Source organism: Antennarius striatus, chromosome 23 (assembly GCF_040054535.1).
Source record: "Antennarius striatus isolate MH-2024 chromosome 23, ASM4005453v1, whole genome shotgun sequence".
In the NCBI taxonomy this organism is placed as follows: Eukaryota; Metazoa; Chordata; class Actinopteri; order Lophiiformes; family Antennariidae; genus Antennarius; species Antennarius striatus.
This window is the reverse complement of record NC_090798.1, coordinates 8316675-8334835: the sequence shown is the minus strand read 5'-3', so window position 1 is coordinate 8334835 and position 18161 is coordinate 8316675. Positions and strand designations below refer to the sequence as shown.

Genomic DNA, 18161 nt, shown 5'->3' with positions numbered 1-18161 from the left:
ACCGAGCACTGTCCCACTTGGAGAGGCCTGGGAGCACTGTGAGGATCATGTTTTTTGATTTCTCCAGTGCTTTCAATACGATACAACCAGCACTGTTGAGGGACAAACTGGAGATCACTGGGCTGGACCACCACCTTACGGACTGGATATTGGACTATTTGACCAATCGTCTGCAGTTCGTGAGGACCCGGGACTGTGTGTCGAACACAGTTGTCTGCAGCACAGGGACACCTCAGGGAATGGTTCTGGCTCCGTTCCTGTTCACCCTGTATACTGCAGACTTCTCCTACAACTCCCCCACATGTCACCTGCAGAAGTTCTCTGACGACTCTGCAATCGTCGGCCTCATCACCGATGGGGACGATGGAGAGTACAGAGAACTGACTCAGGACTTTGTGGACTGGTGCCAGCGGAACCGCCTCCAGATCAACGCGGGTAAAACCAAGGAGCTGGTGGTGGATTTCTGCAGGCGATCACTCTGCCCGGTTACACCGGTGAATATCCAGGGTACGGACATTGAGGTGGTGTCCTCGTACAAGTACCTGGGTGTTCACCTCAACAATAAACTGGACTGGAGCACCAACACCCACTCTCTGTATAAAAAAGGTCAAAGCAGACTCTATCTGCTCCGGAGGCTGAGGTCTTTTTGAGTGCGGGGGTCGCTTCTAAAGACCTTTTATGACACGGTTGTAGCCTCAGCTATTTTTCATGGGGTGGTCTGCTGGGGCAGCAGCATCACTGCGGCCGACAGGAAGAGACTGGACAGGCTGATTAAGAAGGCGGGTTCTGTCCTAGGATGCTCACTGGACTCAGTGGGGGTGGTGGTGGAGAGGAGGATGACAAACAAGCTTTCATCAATGATGAAGAACCACTCCCACCCTCTACAGGGCACACTGACATCACTGGAGAGCTCCTTCAGCGATAGGTTGCTTCACCCGAGATGCGTGAGGGAACGCTAACGCAGGTCCTTCCTGCCCACGGCTGTCAGACTGTACAACCAGCAGTCCTCCCAGCAGACCACTCAAAGAACTCAGGGAACTCCAAGAACTCACCAAACTCAAAGAACACAACGTTCTAATTCTGGATGAGCAATGTAAACATCAGCCTGTAGTGTATATTCTTCTTTTTTTTTGGGTGTGTGAATATAATGTACATTCAGATAATATGATATATGTTAATAGGTTTCCAATATGTGAATATGTAAATTTCATATGTTGCAGATGTTAATATGTATGTATATTATTTAACTATTTATGTTTGACCCCCCCCCCCCTGCTGCCACGATCGCACAAATTTCCCCACTGTGGGACAATAAAGGTCTATTATTATTATTATTATTATTAGCCACTTGAATGGTGTTCTTCACAAGTTTGACTGTGTAAGTGTATAAAAACCCTACACACCTGGGTCCTCATTTACAAAAATCAGATTTCAACAGAAAACTTGGCATCGCAAAATTATGCAGTTTCTTCATCTTAAATACTGTACACATCTGCTGGGACCAAATAGATATAATTGTTCCATTTAGGACACACTGGATTCTCAAAAAGATACACCCACATTGCAGGGAGAGTAAAACAGAATGAGGAGGGAAAGAGAGACATAAAAAGAAACCAAGACCACAACACTGAGGTAGCAATGGCTCAGTGGTAGAGCGAGCGGTAGAAAGGGTCGTCCACTGTTCCAAGATTGGCGGCTTGATTCCTGCTCCTGCCCAAAAACACCTAGATTGTGAGCTGACTGTGGGAGATGTCAGCTCACCTCTGCAGCACTGACGAGGTGCCCTTGAGCAAGGTGCCATCCCCCCTTACAAGTTGCTCATTTGGGCGCATCAATATAAACTAAAAAAATAAATAAAAATAAATAAAATATCCAAAATGCACATTTCACCTCTGTGTACTCTACTTTTTGTGCATGCCATTCTTCAAAAAGGCCTCAGACATCTGGCGTACAAAAAAAATGAAAACCTACCCAACGCATTTCACTAGTATGAGGTGTAGTGTTTTCACTATCCCTAACATTCTAGCAATCTCGTTACATCATTACACCAATGCATTTATAAACCGGACAAGTTAACTGAGGATATTAAAGATGCTGTGTTAACAGTTCCAACAGGAACTGGAGGTAATGAAGATGTTTGCAAATCAAATAGCATGAAACATAGTAAAGGGGTTCTGGTCGTTGCATAGATGTAATCGTTGAGCCCTGTTTCAGGGATGTAGCTCAGTGGTAGTGGCATGCAAGAATGCGGCATAGTGTTTAATTCATAGTATTTCCATCCGCCAAGTCGATAGCTGCTATGACTTCTTGGATTACAAAATATTAAGCTTAGATATAAAGCATGGGGAAGCAGTAGGAGACGTAGCTCTGTGGTGCATGAAATTGCACCCTAAACCCTGGCTCAGACTATAAGAGCTTAAAATCCTTACCAGTTCTGAAATCAGGACATGTCACTCATATTAGGAAAAACTTCACTAATGGTCTAATATCTAATTTCAAAGACAAACTATAAGGTTTGAAACTTCTGGTCCATTATACTCTATGAAATCATAGTGAAATTATTCATTGGAGGGAGCAACTCACCACTTCACCTAACCTCTTTCTTGTGAGCTAATGGGGAGGGAGATGCTGCACAGCAACCTGATGTAGTCATTCTTTACATTTAATCAGTTTAGTTAGATTTTGTTAACACTAGCATACTAGTGTTTGACTCAAGGATGAGTGCTTTAATGTTTCTTAGCAGCATAGTCAATTACTCCTAGGCCCCATCCACACGATGATGGATTTTTTGAAAACACAAGTTTTCTGTTGTGTTTACCCCTTCCATCCACGCGACAACGCAGATATCCGGAACGAAAACGCAACTTTTTAAAAACGCTGGCTGAGGTGGATTTTTAAAAAAACGCTGGGTCTGCGTTGTCATGTGGACAGTGTATCCGCAACTTTTTAAAAACGCTGACGTCTTGCCTGCGACGAAAACCGCTGTGACGTCATATTTATGGGCCCGTTTGTTGTGACAGATAAAATTGGATAAAATTTTACTCAATACTGCCACCACATGGTTTGGCATACTTATAGCCGTATTCGAAAACGCACTGCTGCGTTTACGTGTGGACGGAGATTTTTTTGAAAATACTGTCGTGTGGACGTGAATCGTTTTCGATGCGTTTTAAAAAAAAAAAGTCGTCATCATGTGGACGGGGCCCTAGTCATCTCCCCCAAGGACTGATGTTAATTATCCAGTATTCTAAATTTCAAAAATGTATCTTATTGACTGGGCTACACTGTGAAGTCTGATCAATTCCATTGACTGGATTTATAAAACTCTCATACTGGATCCAAACAAATGCATTTTACCAATTGTTTGCATGTGTGTGTTGCGTGTTGGTGTCAAATGACAACTTCTTTTACTTTTTTATGAAGGCATCCTTCATCAACAAACATGTTACCTCTTAAATATCAGCTATGTAAATTGTAAGGGCAACCCAAAACCACGATGCAAATTACTGTTCTTAAGTTGTCATATTAGCAAAGATAAAAAGAAGAAAAAAAGAGAGGGATGCAGCTGAAGGGGGGATAAAAGTCCAGGTGTTCATGGCATACAGTCAGACAGAAGTAATTTATCTCTGTTGCTGCTGTAGAAGATGTATTCTGCATATGTCTGTTTTTCTGTTTATGCAATAACTTTGCAAGAAAGAACAAATCTCACTCCCAAAGCACAATCTTCTGTTCAGAACTCCTGGTTCTGTTTTGAGAGAAAACAAAAGTTGTGTCTAGTGTACATTTGCCTGTATGTTACAAAATTAAGATGGTACATTGTTTTTGTAATGCATGTTTACAAAAAGGCTTACCTCCTGGTTAATTACACTGATTGAAATTCTGCAGATGGCTGCCTGGATTTTAAAAAAAAGGTAAAATAACCTGGGAAATGAAGTGTCAAGGAGTACAGTGGCACTTACACATTTATATCATTTGTTAGATTTCAAAGCAACTTCATAGGGAGGGTAACACATTTTATTGCTGACTATCCCTGAGGAACTGCTAAATTCAGTGTGGGGGCAACGTGGTAAGCAGTTTCCATCAACAACTTTGGTGTTCAACCGTGAGAAAGCAATTCCCAAACTGCTGATGTCATATTCCCCTGGCTCTAGGATCACTTCTCAAACTCGGACCTATTTTCAAATTTTTTCCCGATGCTCACCTGTTTATTAACTCAACATGCATTTGATTCAAGGATGTACTGGTGGAGTTTGAATAAAAACTGGATGCCTATCTATGTGTTGGCTTTTAGACACGTTTAGCCAGGGATGTAGCTCTATGGTAGAGTGCATACTTCATATGTATGCTGCCCCAGGTTCAATCTCCGGCATCTGCAGCCCTACAGGGGCACAAGCCAGTGTCAAATGTAGGCCGGGTCCAAGCCCGGATAAATTGAAAGGGGTTGCAACAGGAAGAGCATCTGGGGTAAAAAATTTGCCAAACAAATATGAGCGTTCATCTAAATTGGAAAAAAAGATGACGTGCTGTGGTGATCCCTCACGGGACAAGCCGAAAGGAAGGTTTTTCTTTAATGCTACCACTTGTAATTTGCTTAGTATTTTCAAGAGTGTGGTTGACTGCAAGTATTTTCCTATCCTAAATAAAAATCTGTACAGTTGACAGCAAAATTATTCAATCCCTGTTGTATATAAGGTTTGGTGGCAAAACTCTGATACAGGAACTCTTTAAATACCTGGGACCACAATTTTTCATTTTTCCATACTCAGGACTAGTCTCAAAGATTCTGAATCATCTGAATAACACTCCTCATAAGAACAAAAAGTAAGGTGTTGTTAAAACACTGAGCTTACCTTCTTGGACCTGTAGTAGTCAAGCCCCAAAGCATTTTCTTGTAGATCTAGAACCAACTAGATATTTTCTAAGGTGTTTTTTGTGGTGCATGAAACAAACATACAACTTTTAAAGCCTATTGATCAGTAGTATATCTGTAGGAGGAAGGAGAAAGTATGTGCTGACAAGAACGCCTTATCAACAGTAAGCCACAGCTACAAAAGGTAAGATGGATTCAGTAAAGCATCAGGACACCCAAAAAGAGAGCAGCTCACATCTGTGAACTTCATTGAATGACCAAAATCGATAATGATCCCAAGGTCACCTACATAAATGTGCAACAACACTTGGTTTCAAGAGACATCTTGGACTGTTCTACTGTATATTGACACCTGACCTGAATGTCATGGAAAATCTGTCATGGAAGTCAAGGAAAGTGGTTGTACAAGTAAAAGGATTTCTAAAAATCCCTGGTAATTGAAGAGTTAAATCATTTTAAGATTGTAATGGTCAGTAAAAGTCGCTTTGGAGTCTTAACACGTAAAAGCATTGACCCTTACAAAAATGGAAACTCCGACCACTACGACCCACTAACTAACAGACACAAATACTTGCTGCAGTATCTCACAGTATATCCTTCCAACATCTAGCACAAATAGATATTATTATAATCCCACAACACGCCCAGAGTATTCCCTGAATACACGCTGATTCTGACACATAAACACTGATATACTGTTTACAAAAACCTCCTTTACAAATTGAACAAATAAAATTGACAATGGGTTAATGAGTAATTGAGAATGATTGGTATAACCCATAGCTGACAGGAAATGTTGTGCGACAAGTCCCCTGGGGCCTAGTGAATTATAATAAAGACAATAAATGACAGGAAATAAAAAGGAAATCCATCTGCAAACTCCCTGTGCAGAGCAGCTTTCTATGCAGTTACTGTAGGTGTTAATACTTTTATACACTCACTGCAGCAGGCATCTTAACTGTTTTTGTCACAGGAAAAATACTGTTGAACTTTCACATGCTGTCACATGGAGGCAGCAATATTTAACTTGTTAAGACTTGTAAACACAAATTAAAGGCTGTGGATAGCATCCAGTAAGTGAGTAGAATGTTAAACGCCTTATCTTTGATTTACAGTGTATGTCAGCTTCACTTTTCAGCCAGAGGAACTCTGAAGTCAAAGTTGCTCTTGGATGCAGTATTGGCTCAACTTCCTCTTCTATGTCGGCCAACTCTTGCACAACTTCATCCAAAACATTTGTTGTTTTGCTATGAGTAATGAAACAGTCAGAAATATACAGAGCACATTCAAGACACTGGTTTTCACACAAAAAGCTTGTTTTGTCTATTACCTAAGGAGATATCTCAAGGCTGTTCTTTATTCACTTATTTAAACAAGTAAATCCCATAGATTACAGTATATTGTGTGTCTTGCTAAGCCATTTGGTGTCGTAGAAAACAAAAGAGGAAAACATAAGTACCAACCTGTTTCCTAGTTTTTGAGCCACTAATTTTGTATTGAAGTAAAAACTAACTGTGACAGAAAGCACAGAAAGATATATTTTCAAACTGACATATCCTTGCAAATGTAGGGAGAAAAACAACCATAATTTTCATTAAACTAATCAAGAATGGAAAATCTGTGCTGTAAATTTGTCGCATTCTTGTTTAACCAGTTCAGGGCTCGAAATTAACTTTTTTTCTTGGTAGCACTGGTGCTCCCAAATTTAGAAGTTAGTAGCACCAGCAAAGACTTTAGGAGCACCTACCCAAAAGCAAGGCAGTGACGGAGCGATACAGACCGCTCCGTCCATCTCTGTTCTGCGTGCCTCTCTCCCTTGCACAGGAGAGCAGCCGCAGCTGTGCTCTCATTGTTTCCTGGCAGGACCACAGGAGTGCGGTCTCACAAAAAAAGGTGCACTAGATTTTTTTCCCTAGTAGCACCGGTGCTCCCAAATATATGTAATAGTTGCACTGATAAAAATTTGGGCACATATGCGAACAAAATGGGCGCAATTTCAAGCCCTGAACCAGTTACACTGTGTTAGTGTGCCAACGATGGTGTTTCTGCCACTGTGGAAAAAACTGTTCGTAATGATACAGCTTTATGTGGGACATCAGTGGTCTAGAAGCACCACTGGTGCTGACTTAATTAAGAGGGTGTAGGCTGTAGCATCAAAGAGCCCATGAGACATTTATGTTTCTCAGTTCTATAAACACTTGAAGCCACTAAAGGAACACAGGGATCTAGTCCAGTGGCATCACAGCAACTGGAAGGGTGTGGGCCGCATGTCATCAAACAGCGGTAACTACATAAACATGTCTCCAAGCCTTTGTTCAATGGCCTTGGTATTGAATTAGAGTTAGACAATGGCCAGAGACAGGAATAAGCATCACTCATAATGATATATGAATACAATAAATATAGTACAAAGAAAGGACTGGGTTTTCTCCTGTACTTTTTACAGTTAAATTATACACATACACCAGTATATGATGTGTTTTTTCTCATAAGTACCTGCACATTAACGAGAGACTGTTTATCCTTCAATTATTCCAAGTGGAAGGATAAACACTTAGAATAAGGGATCAATACAGTAAATTTAATCTTAATCTTATCCTTATACTTGTAACTACATATGGCATGTAATTACACAAAAATATATTAAAGTGGTTGTTTGGTATGAGTTATGTATAACTAGAGTGTTGGCTGGTAGCTGGATAGGTGTCAGTTCACCTCCTGAACACTCTTGTGGTGCCCTTGAGCAAAGATACTAAACCTTTGTGTGTGTGTGTGTGTGTGTGTGTGTGTGTGTGTGTGTGTGTGTGTGTGTGTTTTTATCAAGTGTAAAAAGAATTTCCTCACTGGAGATGAATAAAGTATCTTCAATTTTAAAATAATTTTCAATTACTTTACGGCAATGATTTTACTTTTCTATTCCCCTTGTTTTCTTGTCATACCCGACCTTGTCCCTTAAATTTCCAATGACCGCTCAATGAACCATATAGAAAATCTCTGTGTTATAAGACTGGACACCAAAGGACCAATAGAAAATTAAAAGTTAATGCCATCTGCTTTATAACAACACAAATAGGTCTTCTATTTTATTGTGGTCATTAATCATATTCTATGCTTTCATTTAATTTAGCTGACATTAAAAAAAGAAAGAAAACTATGATTTATATTTTGCTTGTCAGAGATAAGACTACAAATCCAGCTCTACAATTACAAGACCACTTCAGAGCAGTCCTGGCATTAACAAAGACAACAAGGCAGGGAAACATGAGACAAATCAAATCGTTTAACTTAAGATGTGAAATACTGTGAGAGCGCTGGTAACAAAGAAAGTAAGATTACTCATCTGATAAAACTGTGGCAGTTGAGTTCAAAAAGTCAACATCAACAACATCATATTTTCAACACAAAAATGGGCAGTGTAGCCACTTCCTCCACTGATAAAGACAACAGTATATCGCTGTGGAATAAACAGAGATACTACCCAAAAGTTTTGGCAGGAAACACATCACTGTGTTTATGACACCCCTATTTTTTTTGTGCTCATTTTCTCTCTCCTTTTTCCTCTCTACATGTTTTTCTTCACCATTTCTAACTTTGTATTTCTTTTATCATCGGAATCATTTTTCACCAATTATCTCCACACTATATGGGATGTAATTACACAAAAATATATGAAAGTGTTTTTTTGGTAATTACTGGTAAATGATTGGTGTGCATGAATAAAGATGTACAGTATACAGTAATGTATTTGTGAGTAACTGTGTAACTGTGACATGTATCTTGAACGCTAACTGTATTAACTGCGCAATAAATGCGATAAAAGTGTCAACGCCACACGTTTTGAACCAGGAGAAAGCATGTGTAAAGCACCGGGGAGTGGATCAAAGAAGTGCACAGTGCACATCCTGCATGATGTTTGTCTTAATGCTCCTAAATTTTTTGCAAAGACACGACCAAGTAGATTATACTGTATACTACTGTAGCTGTGTAAGTGGAATTACTAACCTTAATAAGCAACATGTGTAAAATACAGAGTACAGTTTTGTGTTGGAATGTGTGGTAATTTTTGTTCTAACCTTCGGTCTCAGTGTACACTGGCGAGAGGTTGTCATGGCCCCAGCCTGCCTCAAAATGGATCTGTACCACCAGAAGCCGTTTCAGTGACAGCAGGTCAGCATCTTTGAGCTCCATCTCCAACTGGCGAACCACACCTAGCCCTGATTGGCTGGTCACCACAGTAACCTATAAATATAGAAGGACGAAATTAACTGTAACAAAAAAGGATTACATTAACAAAGATTTTGTGGCATAAATCAAAAGGGGTAAAGAAAGAACACTTGTCAATACCAGCAACACCAGCCTTTGAGGAGTCAACATGCAGGAATGTCCACCATAACCTCAATTTGTACATTTGTTTAGGTCCCCTCTGTCTCAGGTGAGTCTTCTCCTTTCGGCTTTTCCCTTCAGGGGTCATCGCAGCAAATCAGTTGCCTCCATCTAACCCTGTCTTCTGCATCCTCTTCTCTCACACCAACTACCTTCATGTCCTCTTTCACTACATCCATAAACCTCCTTTTTGGTCTTCCTCTACGCCTCCTGCAGTTCAAAACTCAGCATCCTTCTATCGATATATTCACTATCTCTCCTCTGGACATGTCCAAACCATCTCAGTCTGGCCTCTCTGACTTTATCTCCAAAACCTCTAACATGGGCTGTCCGTCTGATGTTCTCAATCCTGATCCTATCCATCCTGGTCACTCCCAAAGAGAACCTCAGCATCTTCATCTCTGCTACCTCCACCTCTGTCTCCTGTCTTTTCCTCAGTGACACTGTCTTTAGGCCAAAAAACACTGCTGGTCTTACCACAGTTTTGTACACCTTTCCTTTCATTTTAGCTGCAACTCTTCTATCACACCTGACTTTCCTTCACCCGTTCCATCCTACCTGTACACGCTTCTTCACCTCTTTTCCACACTCTCCATTAACTTGGACTGTTGAACCTAAGTACTTAAAATCCTCCACCTTCTTGATCTCTTCTCCCCTGTACACGCTTCTTCACCTCTTTTCCACACTCTCCATTAACTTGGACTGTTGAACCTAAGTACTTAAAATCCTCCACCTTCTTGATCTCTTCTCCCTGTAACCTCACTCTTCCACTTGGGTCCCTCTCATTCACACACATGTACTCTGTGTTCGGCTAACCTTCATTCCTCTCCTTTCCAGGACAAACCTCCACCTGTCTAGCTTCTCCTCCACCTCCCTGCTCTAGCTAGAGATCACAATGTCATCTGCAAGCATCACAGTCCATGGAGATTCCTGTCTAACCTCGTCAGCCTGTCCATCACCACAGCGAACAAGAAGGGGCTCAGAGCTGTTCCCTAATGCAGTCCCACCTCCACCTTGAACTCCTCTGTCACACCTACAGCACACCTCACCACTGTCTTACAGTCCGCATACATGCCGCACACCGCTCTAACATATTGTTCTTCTCCGCCACTCCAGACTTCCTCATACAATAGCACAGTTTCTCTCCGGGCACCCTGTCATAAGCTTTCTCCAGATCTACAAAAACACAATGCAGCTCCCTCTGGCCTTCTCTGTACTTCTTTATCAACATCCTCAAGCAAATACTGCATCTGTAGTACTCTTTTTTGGCATGAAACCATACTGTTGCTAACAAATGTTCGCCTCTGCCCTTAGTCTAGCTTCAACTACTCTTTCCCATAACTTCGTTGTATGGCTCATCAGCGTTATTCTTTTGTAGTTGCCACAACTCTGCACATCTCCCTTGTTCTTAAAAATGGGCACCAGCACACTTCCCCTCCATTCCTCAGGCATCTTCTCACTATCTAAGATCCTTTTGAACAACCCAGTCAGAAACTCTACTGCCACCTCTCATACACTTCCATATCTCCACAGGTATATCATCAGGACCGTGTGCCTTTCCACTCTCCATCCTTTCCACTCTTCCACAGGGGCGGCAGTGGCTCAGTGGTAAACCAAAAGTCCTGAAGACAGGATTGCCCAGTTATCGGGGGTTCAAATCCAGCTCCTGCCAGAACAACCATCGGAGGTATGTCATCAGGACAAAGTGCCTTTCCACTCTTCATCCTCTTCAATGCCCTCCTCACTTCATCCTGACTACTCTTTACTACTTCCTGGTCCACAACAGCCACAACTCTGTCTCAGGTCACTGAGGGAATTTTAACACTTAAGTCATGCTATACTGCTTTTCAATTGCTAAGTGGATATTTCTTCTATTGATGCGTATCAAGAATATAACTGAACTGGTGCTCAGAAAGATCAATTTCATTGAAGTCAACATAGCCTCAGATGAACAGGCCACAACAGCTACACAACAAACCATTCTTAGTGTATTTCTCTTGCACTTAGGAACATATCATGACTCCTTGTTCTAAAATTAAGCATAAAATATTGGAGTTAAGTTTAAGAAGATGATCACAAACCCAAAAGAAAAGTTACATAATATGTCATAAAGATTTAACTCTGCAATAAGGCTCACTGTGAAAGTATGTTTTAATAAGAAAAACTGTTTTTTCTTATGAAAACGGACTTTTATTGTTCCCTATAACAGGTTCAATCTCACACTTTATGGCATATTGATGATGCACTATGAAATCTGTTTTACTAATTAACTATTTTCATGAAAAGGAATATTTTTGCAATTGATTTTCACATATTAAAGTGAGAATGCCGATGAGCCAATGACAGAAAAAATAATTTTTCTATAGCTTTTACATGCTGAATGGAAGGAACACAGATTTACTAATGTGAGGCTGAATTACAACAATAGAAATCAAGGAAGATTATAATGGTTTCATTAATGATTCTCTTCTCTGCTTCCTGCTGTTAGGCCAAAAGTAAAATCTGCTGCTGAAGCCCACTCGAGGACATAAATCACAGAGGATGATACACAGACACATACATGCAAAATGTGTTGTATAAGTGGATCAGCAAGAAGCACAGACTCACACACATACAGGGCCATGTCTCTGCTTAGTATTTCTGTTTCCTAATGGTGCTATTCATATCTGAGGCAGTTGGACACAGTTGGTCTTGGTGTAATCATCTGGCCGAAGCTTCCTAATAAAGCTGGTGGATTTGAGCAATCCTTGTCAACAACACAGCCTTGTACATAGAGGACATGACGTTAACATTTAACAAGGACAGTGACCGTTTTATATTGGTTCCCAATAGGTCCTTCATCTGAATCTAACAAAGAGATGTTTTAGTAATGTCAGCAGACACTCCCATGCCTCTAAACTACCCTTTGCTGATGTATTGAAAGTTGCATTTTCTCCTCAGGCTTCAACATTAAATTGAATATCAGCTCAAAGATGCCTTTGTACCAGATAACCTACAAAGGACTTAACTATAAAGTGTGCCGCGCGTAAGTGACACTATAATCATTTACTGTTGTCAGCCATTCTTGTGGGTTTAAACCAATGCAAAATGTTAAAGGTGCAAGCAGCAATAAACAGGCCCTTGTAGCCCATCGGGCTATGTGTCTTTAATACTGCTGAGTAAGCAGGATGGGCCTTTCAATTCAATCTATGTTTGGCAAAGATTGTAACACTGCCAGTTGAGCAAGAACAATTTAAGTCTATAATGACAAAGGATCATCCTCCACCAAGATATTACACTTTCAGTGTTTACCTGCAGCTGAGCATATTTAGATTAAAGCTCCTCTGATTACATTTCCGGTCAAAATGTTGAGCATGCTATTTAGAACTACAAGTGTAATGTTTGGCATTGCCTGTCACCTGTGGGTGGCACTGACATTCACAGATTTTTGACTTGAGAAGGTCTGAAGGGTAGGAGTCTGATCCAATTTGTGCAGTTAGGTACTCAGTTAGACCATGGTAGAATTATATGGTATGGGTCCTGTCCTGTTTCACAATGGAACATCACCAGTTTCCATGAAAAAAAAAAAAAAAAGACATAGACATATTTGTGATTATGTCTCTTGAGGTGCGCATGTACTAAAGTTTGTGCCTGTACATTGACCTGGAGGTAGGAAGTGTGTTTTAAGGGACACTATCAAATGAGATAATTTGCCACAATGATTTCCAAACATTCTATCACAAGCAAATTCTCCTGACTTTCATGGGTTTTGAATAGGACACCAAAAATTCATTTCCTTGGAGAAAACAATAATTCCTAGCAGAACATAAAGGTCTTCACACTAATATAGTGATCACAACATAACAAGTGATTAAAACAATGCATTGAAAATATTTTAGTTGCCACTCCACAAGTTTGGGAATTAACTTACAAAGTGTTATAGGAAGACATTGAAAGCTGAAACTTTACTGACGTACCAGTAATTCCTTCTACGCATATGACTCAGATGAGAAGAGTACTACTGCTACATTTAAAATGAGAACAAGCAGGTTTAAAATGGCCCATTTATTGTCAGTTGTGAAAAATTTTCTGGCACTTAAATGGCACTGTTAAAGTTTAATACTTTTAAAAATGCACATTAGTTTTAATTCTATATACTTCTGCAGCTGTTAAATACACTAAATTGGTCTTGAAGAGAGTTAATGTAAACAGACGTGGAGCTTCTTTGTATTAACATTAAGAACAAAGCAAATCAGTCTAAAATGAACAGCATCTGAAAGTGTGCCTTCATAACGGATGTACAGACACACAGAGCCAAATATTTTGCGGAAACTATATACAATAAAGCTGTGCTAAAAATGTTTCTGTAGTTACCTACAGGTTTCATCTCATTCTAGTTCTGGCAGATTCATGTCCTCAGTTATACAGCTGTGCGCGTGTGTGTGTGTTTACAGTAAATCATAATCCTCACAAAAAACACTACTTTAGGGTCTTTCTGTCTACCAAACCAATTCTTCTGTCATTTATGTCCTGAATCAGTGAATTTATCCAGTTCAGAGCTTGATTTAGCTGATTTCTAAACTATTGTAATTGGCATGTAATTTACCTGCTTCACTGACAAGGCTAGAGAAAAGATGGATGCAGATTAAGAATACAGATATTTGTCTGAACTGAAAACGGTGAACTCTCACTCTCTTAGCATTCTATAAAAATTTCTAAAAGGGTTCACAACAAGTGAGCTTTAATCCATTCATGTTTTTTATAGGTTTAATTCTTTACATCAACATTCTTATTTTTACATCCTCAAATGAAGTATGTGAGATATTTTACTTTCTATTTTCTTCTTTGTAAACCTTTACTCTCTCTTTGCCTCCAGGACTATCGTCTTCGTAGCTCTTCTTTTTTGTCCTCCATACGTCTTTAAGTGCTTCAAAGAAGTCATGAGATGATGTAACCAAGGCATTTCAAACCCTTCCTGTGGAAGCTTACACTTGGGCAACTACACACATTACATGAAAGAGTCTGATTTTTCTGTTTTGTTAATGTAGTATTCATGAGCTCTAATCAAATCATACTAATCATTCAATTAATCAATTGTAAATGCAGATAAAATAGAAGATAATCCAGAGTTCACAGATCAAAAGAGGACAGACAGGTCTTCAGACAGAAAATTAGGAGAACCAGATGTTGGTGGATAATGCAGATTTTTGTTGCTTTGTGATGTAAGATAAACACAAACCATGAGACAGTTTAAAGGCAGTGTTCAATTTGTTGGAGGGATGGGGGATCATCCCCCCTCTGGTTTTTACATCTCTACCTCTGCTGAATGAATTTTATCCTCGGGGGTGTAGAAGAAGAAGAAAGAAGAAAGTCAACTTTATTGATCCCCTATGGGGAAATTATCTTTACACTCTTTTTACATACGTATATGTATATGCGTATATGTAGAGGTTTAGCAAAGCTTTAATCCACTAAGGTATTCCACCGCACTTACGTGAATGACACATTTCCTGGTAATAAAAAGTCTGACAACACTGTATGCTTGATTACTCTTTTTTATATCCATTAAGTTTCTCACTTAACTCGACCAATAGTTGGCATCAAACAGTATTAAAAAAAAAGACGTTAATGTTTCCAGGCAGAAACCTAACCCGGCTAACATTGGTTCCTAAATAATTTTGCTCCTACAGAAGGACAACCTTGACAATAATTTAAAAAATATGAATGTCAGAGAAAATATGTTGTCAGAGAGTTTTCTTACAGGTAGTCTATAGTCTACTCTACTGGCTCTAACTTTTGACCTGAATTGTCTTCAGTCTTGATGTTGATGAACATTTCAATGAACATAAATACAGTACATTGTGGGTTTGTTTTCTGCTCAGCTCACAGAGATGTTGATAAAAGAAGGAGGAAACGCTGCAGATAACACGCCAACAGGAAAACTGAAAAGACCCCATGAAGTATGACATCAGATATTTGCTGAGTCATTTTAACTAGAAATTTTAATCTATGGGTTGTTAATGGTAGGCTAAATCCTGATGATGGCGTGATCGGCCCTGTACATGTTCACGAAGCCCAATTACGTCATCTTCATCATCTTCCACGTCGTGGCCTATCACAGAAAATTGAATGTTTCATGTCTCTTTTAAATTTGTGTTAAATATGAATGTTTAGTCTAAATGTAACAAGAAATGCAAATGGGTTAGTTTCAGCAATAAAGTCTTTTAATGCTGATCTACCTGAGGTAATAAAGTTCTAAACATATGCAAATAAATGTAGAAAAAATTACAACAATAGTGGGAGGTGTCAGCTCACCTTCCAGCCAGGCGCCCTTGAGCAAGGCACCCCCCCCCCCCACAAACTGCTCATTTAAGGCGACACCCCTCATGCGATCCTTCACTCTGCCTCCCCTTACACTAATTTGCATGCCTACAGGCCCCTAGTGTGTTGTCTGTTTGTTCAGGGGCCTGTATACAGTAGATATATGTATGTGTACTGTATGTCTGACCTCTCTTTATGGTGTGAGTGTAAAGACAATTTCACGTTTCAGGATAAATAAAGTGATGGACCTGGAATAGACCTTCTCTTCTTCTAATTATGGGAAAAAACCCTTTTACTTGATATCCTAATTTTTCCTGTATTATCACCATCATTGATTGGAATAAGGAGAACGACGCATCAGTCATACAATGAATTGTGGGTAAGAATGTCTGTGTGGTGATATCTGAACATCAGTCTGACTCCAGATGTCTATACAGTCCACTTTACGACCCTTGGGGACTGAATTAAATGTCGGTTTGTACAAGCCTCAGACTGTACCAGTCAAGTGTGTGAATAATCTGGAATCAGCTCTTAAATCAGACTGTGATTTACAGCATATGTGCAGAAAAGTTGGGAAGCGTTCTGAAATACACCATTTTTTATTTTGCTTGGTTGGTCTGGGTGATTTACAAACTGAGCGACACTATTTAGCTCTGCTGAAGCAAACGGTTCCTCAGTGGAACAGCAACTAACTAACGAATAAAACCCACTATTCTTACAGTTTGTAATTTGAAAAACACAACAGACTACAATGCAGAACAGACTTCTATATACAGGATTTCAGTTCAGGTGTTTTCTACGTATATCTTGTGTTCTTCATTGCCAGTAGTGGCAACTGGCAGTCCTTGGACTCAGTCGGTTGTGCTGAACTTTGAGGACAAAGGTTTAAACTAGACTAATTACATTTTTTCTCATCATGTTAAAAGGATTAGCATTGGGTTTTCGCTCATGTGCCACTCCACCACTCAGTTATGTATATAGTATATTTATACTCACCTCCAAAGATGTGTTGTCGTTATTGGCATTTCTACCAGTTCTGGCATGTCTGTTATATTGTTTAAACTGCTGCAGACTATCCAACACTGCCTGTTGCAACAGTTCACTTCCTCTGGCTTCTCTGACACATCCTTCACCTGGAATGGACCTCAGTTCCTCCACACAGGACTGCAGTCTAGCGAGATTACCACGAACCTGCTATAAATAGTGAAGGCAGAGAAGAACATGGCATTTAGTGGGAGAAAGTAGAAAAGGAAATAAAAGGAACACAGGGAGATTTTTTTTTTATTTTTGCAAAAAGACTTTAATCACATTCAAACATTTTATACTTTTACATTAGATGAAAGCACTAAAGTGCTTCAGAAGAAGAAGATTTTGTGCAAAAAAACTTCAATCACATTCAGAACATTTAACAATTTTTCATTAGATGAAACTTCAAAAACACTAAACACCAATAAACAGAAGGAAATACAATTTAAAAATTAGTGCATTATATCAGGAAGTTTGCAAAAGTGAGGTGATCATCAACTAAAGTGCATAGGACATTTTTGTAACACCAGATGTTCCTAAAGTTATTTAGGTCTTTTGTCATTTTATAGAAACCAAATTCTAGTTTTAAGCGAAATCTGATATTACAGAAAAAAACAGTAGCTGTTTCTTCAACAGTATCGTTTTCAATTCTCCTCTTCCTGGTCACATAAATTGTGAGTTTTGCCTCTCCAGAGATAAAATTTAAAAGCTGGCACTTTTTGATTCGATTTATTGTACCCAGCACCGTAGATGAATTTCCTGATAATAAAATTTTCACTGAACAAATTAAAAACATTCGTTAGAAGAGTGAAGAGCACTGCAAGTCTCCCACACTCACTAAAAGCATGAAAGACTGTCTCACGAAGGGGACAGAAGGGACACTGGCTGGACACAGCAGGGTTAAAAACAGACATAAAACACAGGGAGAGCAGTGAGAAGATAAACAAGAAAAAGCAATAGTGGTTGTTAGGAATAATTCAGAATCTTTCTTACCACAAATGGCAACAGACATTCCTTCTGCCTGCTGATGGCATATAGACTGAATAGTGGTATCCTACATGGTCCATCCAGACTACAGGACAAGGACAGGAAGTTATCCAGAGCATCACAAACCACCGTAGAGGTCTCTGACCACCAGGGTGGCACTGCCTCCACAATCAGGACTCGAGCTGGCTGTCGCAGAAATGAGGACCAGTAGACAGAGTTTCTTGAGTAGGATGAACCAGCTGACATCTTTCTGCCCTCCACAGACATCTAAAATCACCAGCAACAAAACTAAATGAATAATAGATTTAAAAAATTGAAGTGCATATCACTAACAACAAGGGTATGACAGCTGGGATAGGCTCCAGCTAACCATGACCTGCGCAAGCGGATGAAGCGGAGAGAAAATGAATGAATGAAAGGATCACTAAGAACAGATTAGGTAGCAATGTCAGTTATAACTGGCATATCACATAACTCAGGCTCATGACATCTGAAAAGGCTCGTTTTCAAAAACTGTGCTGAAGTAGTTTTTATGGAATAATATTTAAAAACAAGTCAATAAAGTCTGCAAGCGTCAGTTATGGATGTGGTGAAA

The 18161-nt window shown here is 39.7% G+C and overlaps 1 protein-coding gene across 4 annotated transcripts in view; it reads right to left on the bottom strand.

The window, feature by feature from the left end:
* m1ap (meiosis 1 associated protein) overlaps window positions 1–18161 on the bottom strand; it is a 55497-nt gene that overhangs the window by 34059 nt on the left and 3277 nt on the right. For all 4 annotated transcript variants that reach the window (XR_011034313.1, XM_068307640.1, XM_068307639.1 and 1 more), the window contains exons 2-4: window positions 17573–17833; window positions 16550–16747; window positions 8944–9109 (exon numbers count right to left, since the gene is read on the bottom strand). Coding sequence is in view for 3 of the 4 variants with exons in the window: in XM_068307640.1 (XP_068163741.1) it covers window positions 8944–9109; window positions 16550–16747; window positions 17573–17833 (625 nt within the window). In the remaining variant the exon portion in view is untranslated. The remainder of the gene's footprint in view (window positions 1–8943; window positions 9110–16549; window positions 16748–17572; window positions 17834–18161) is intronic.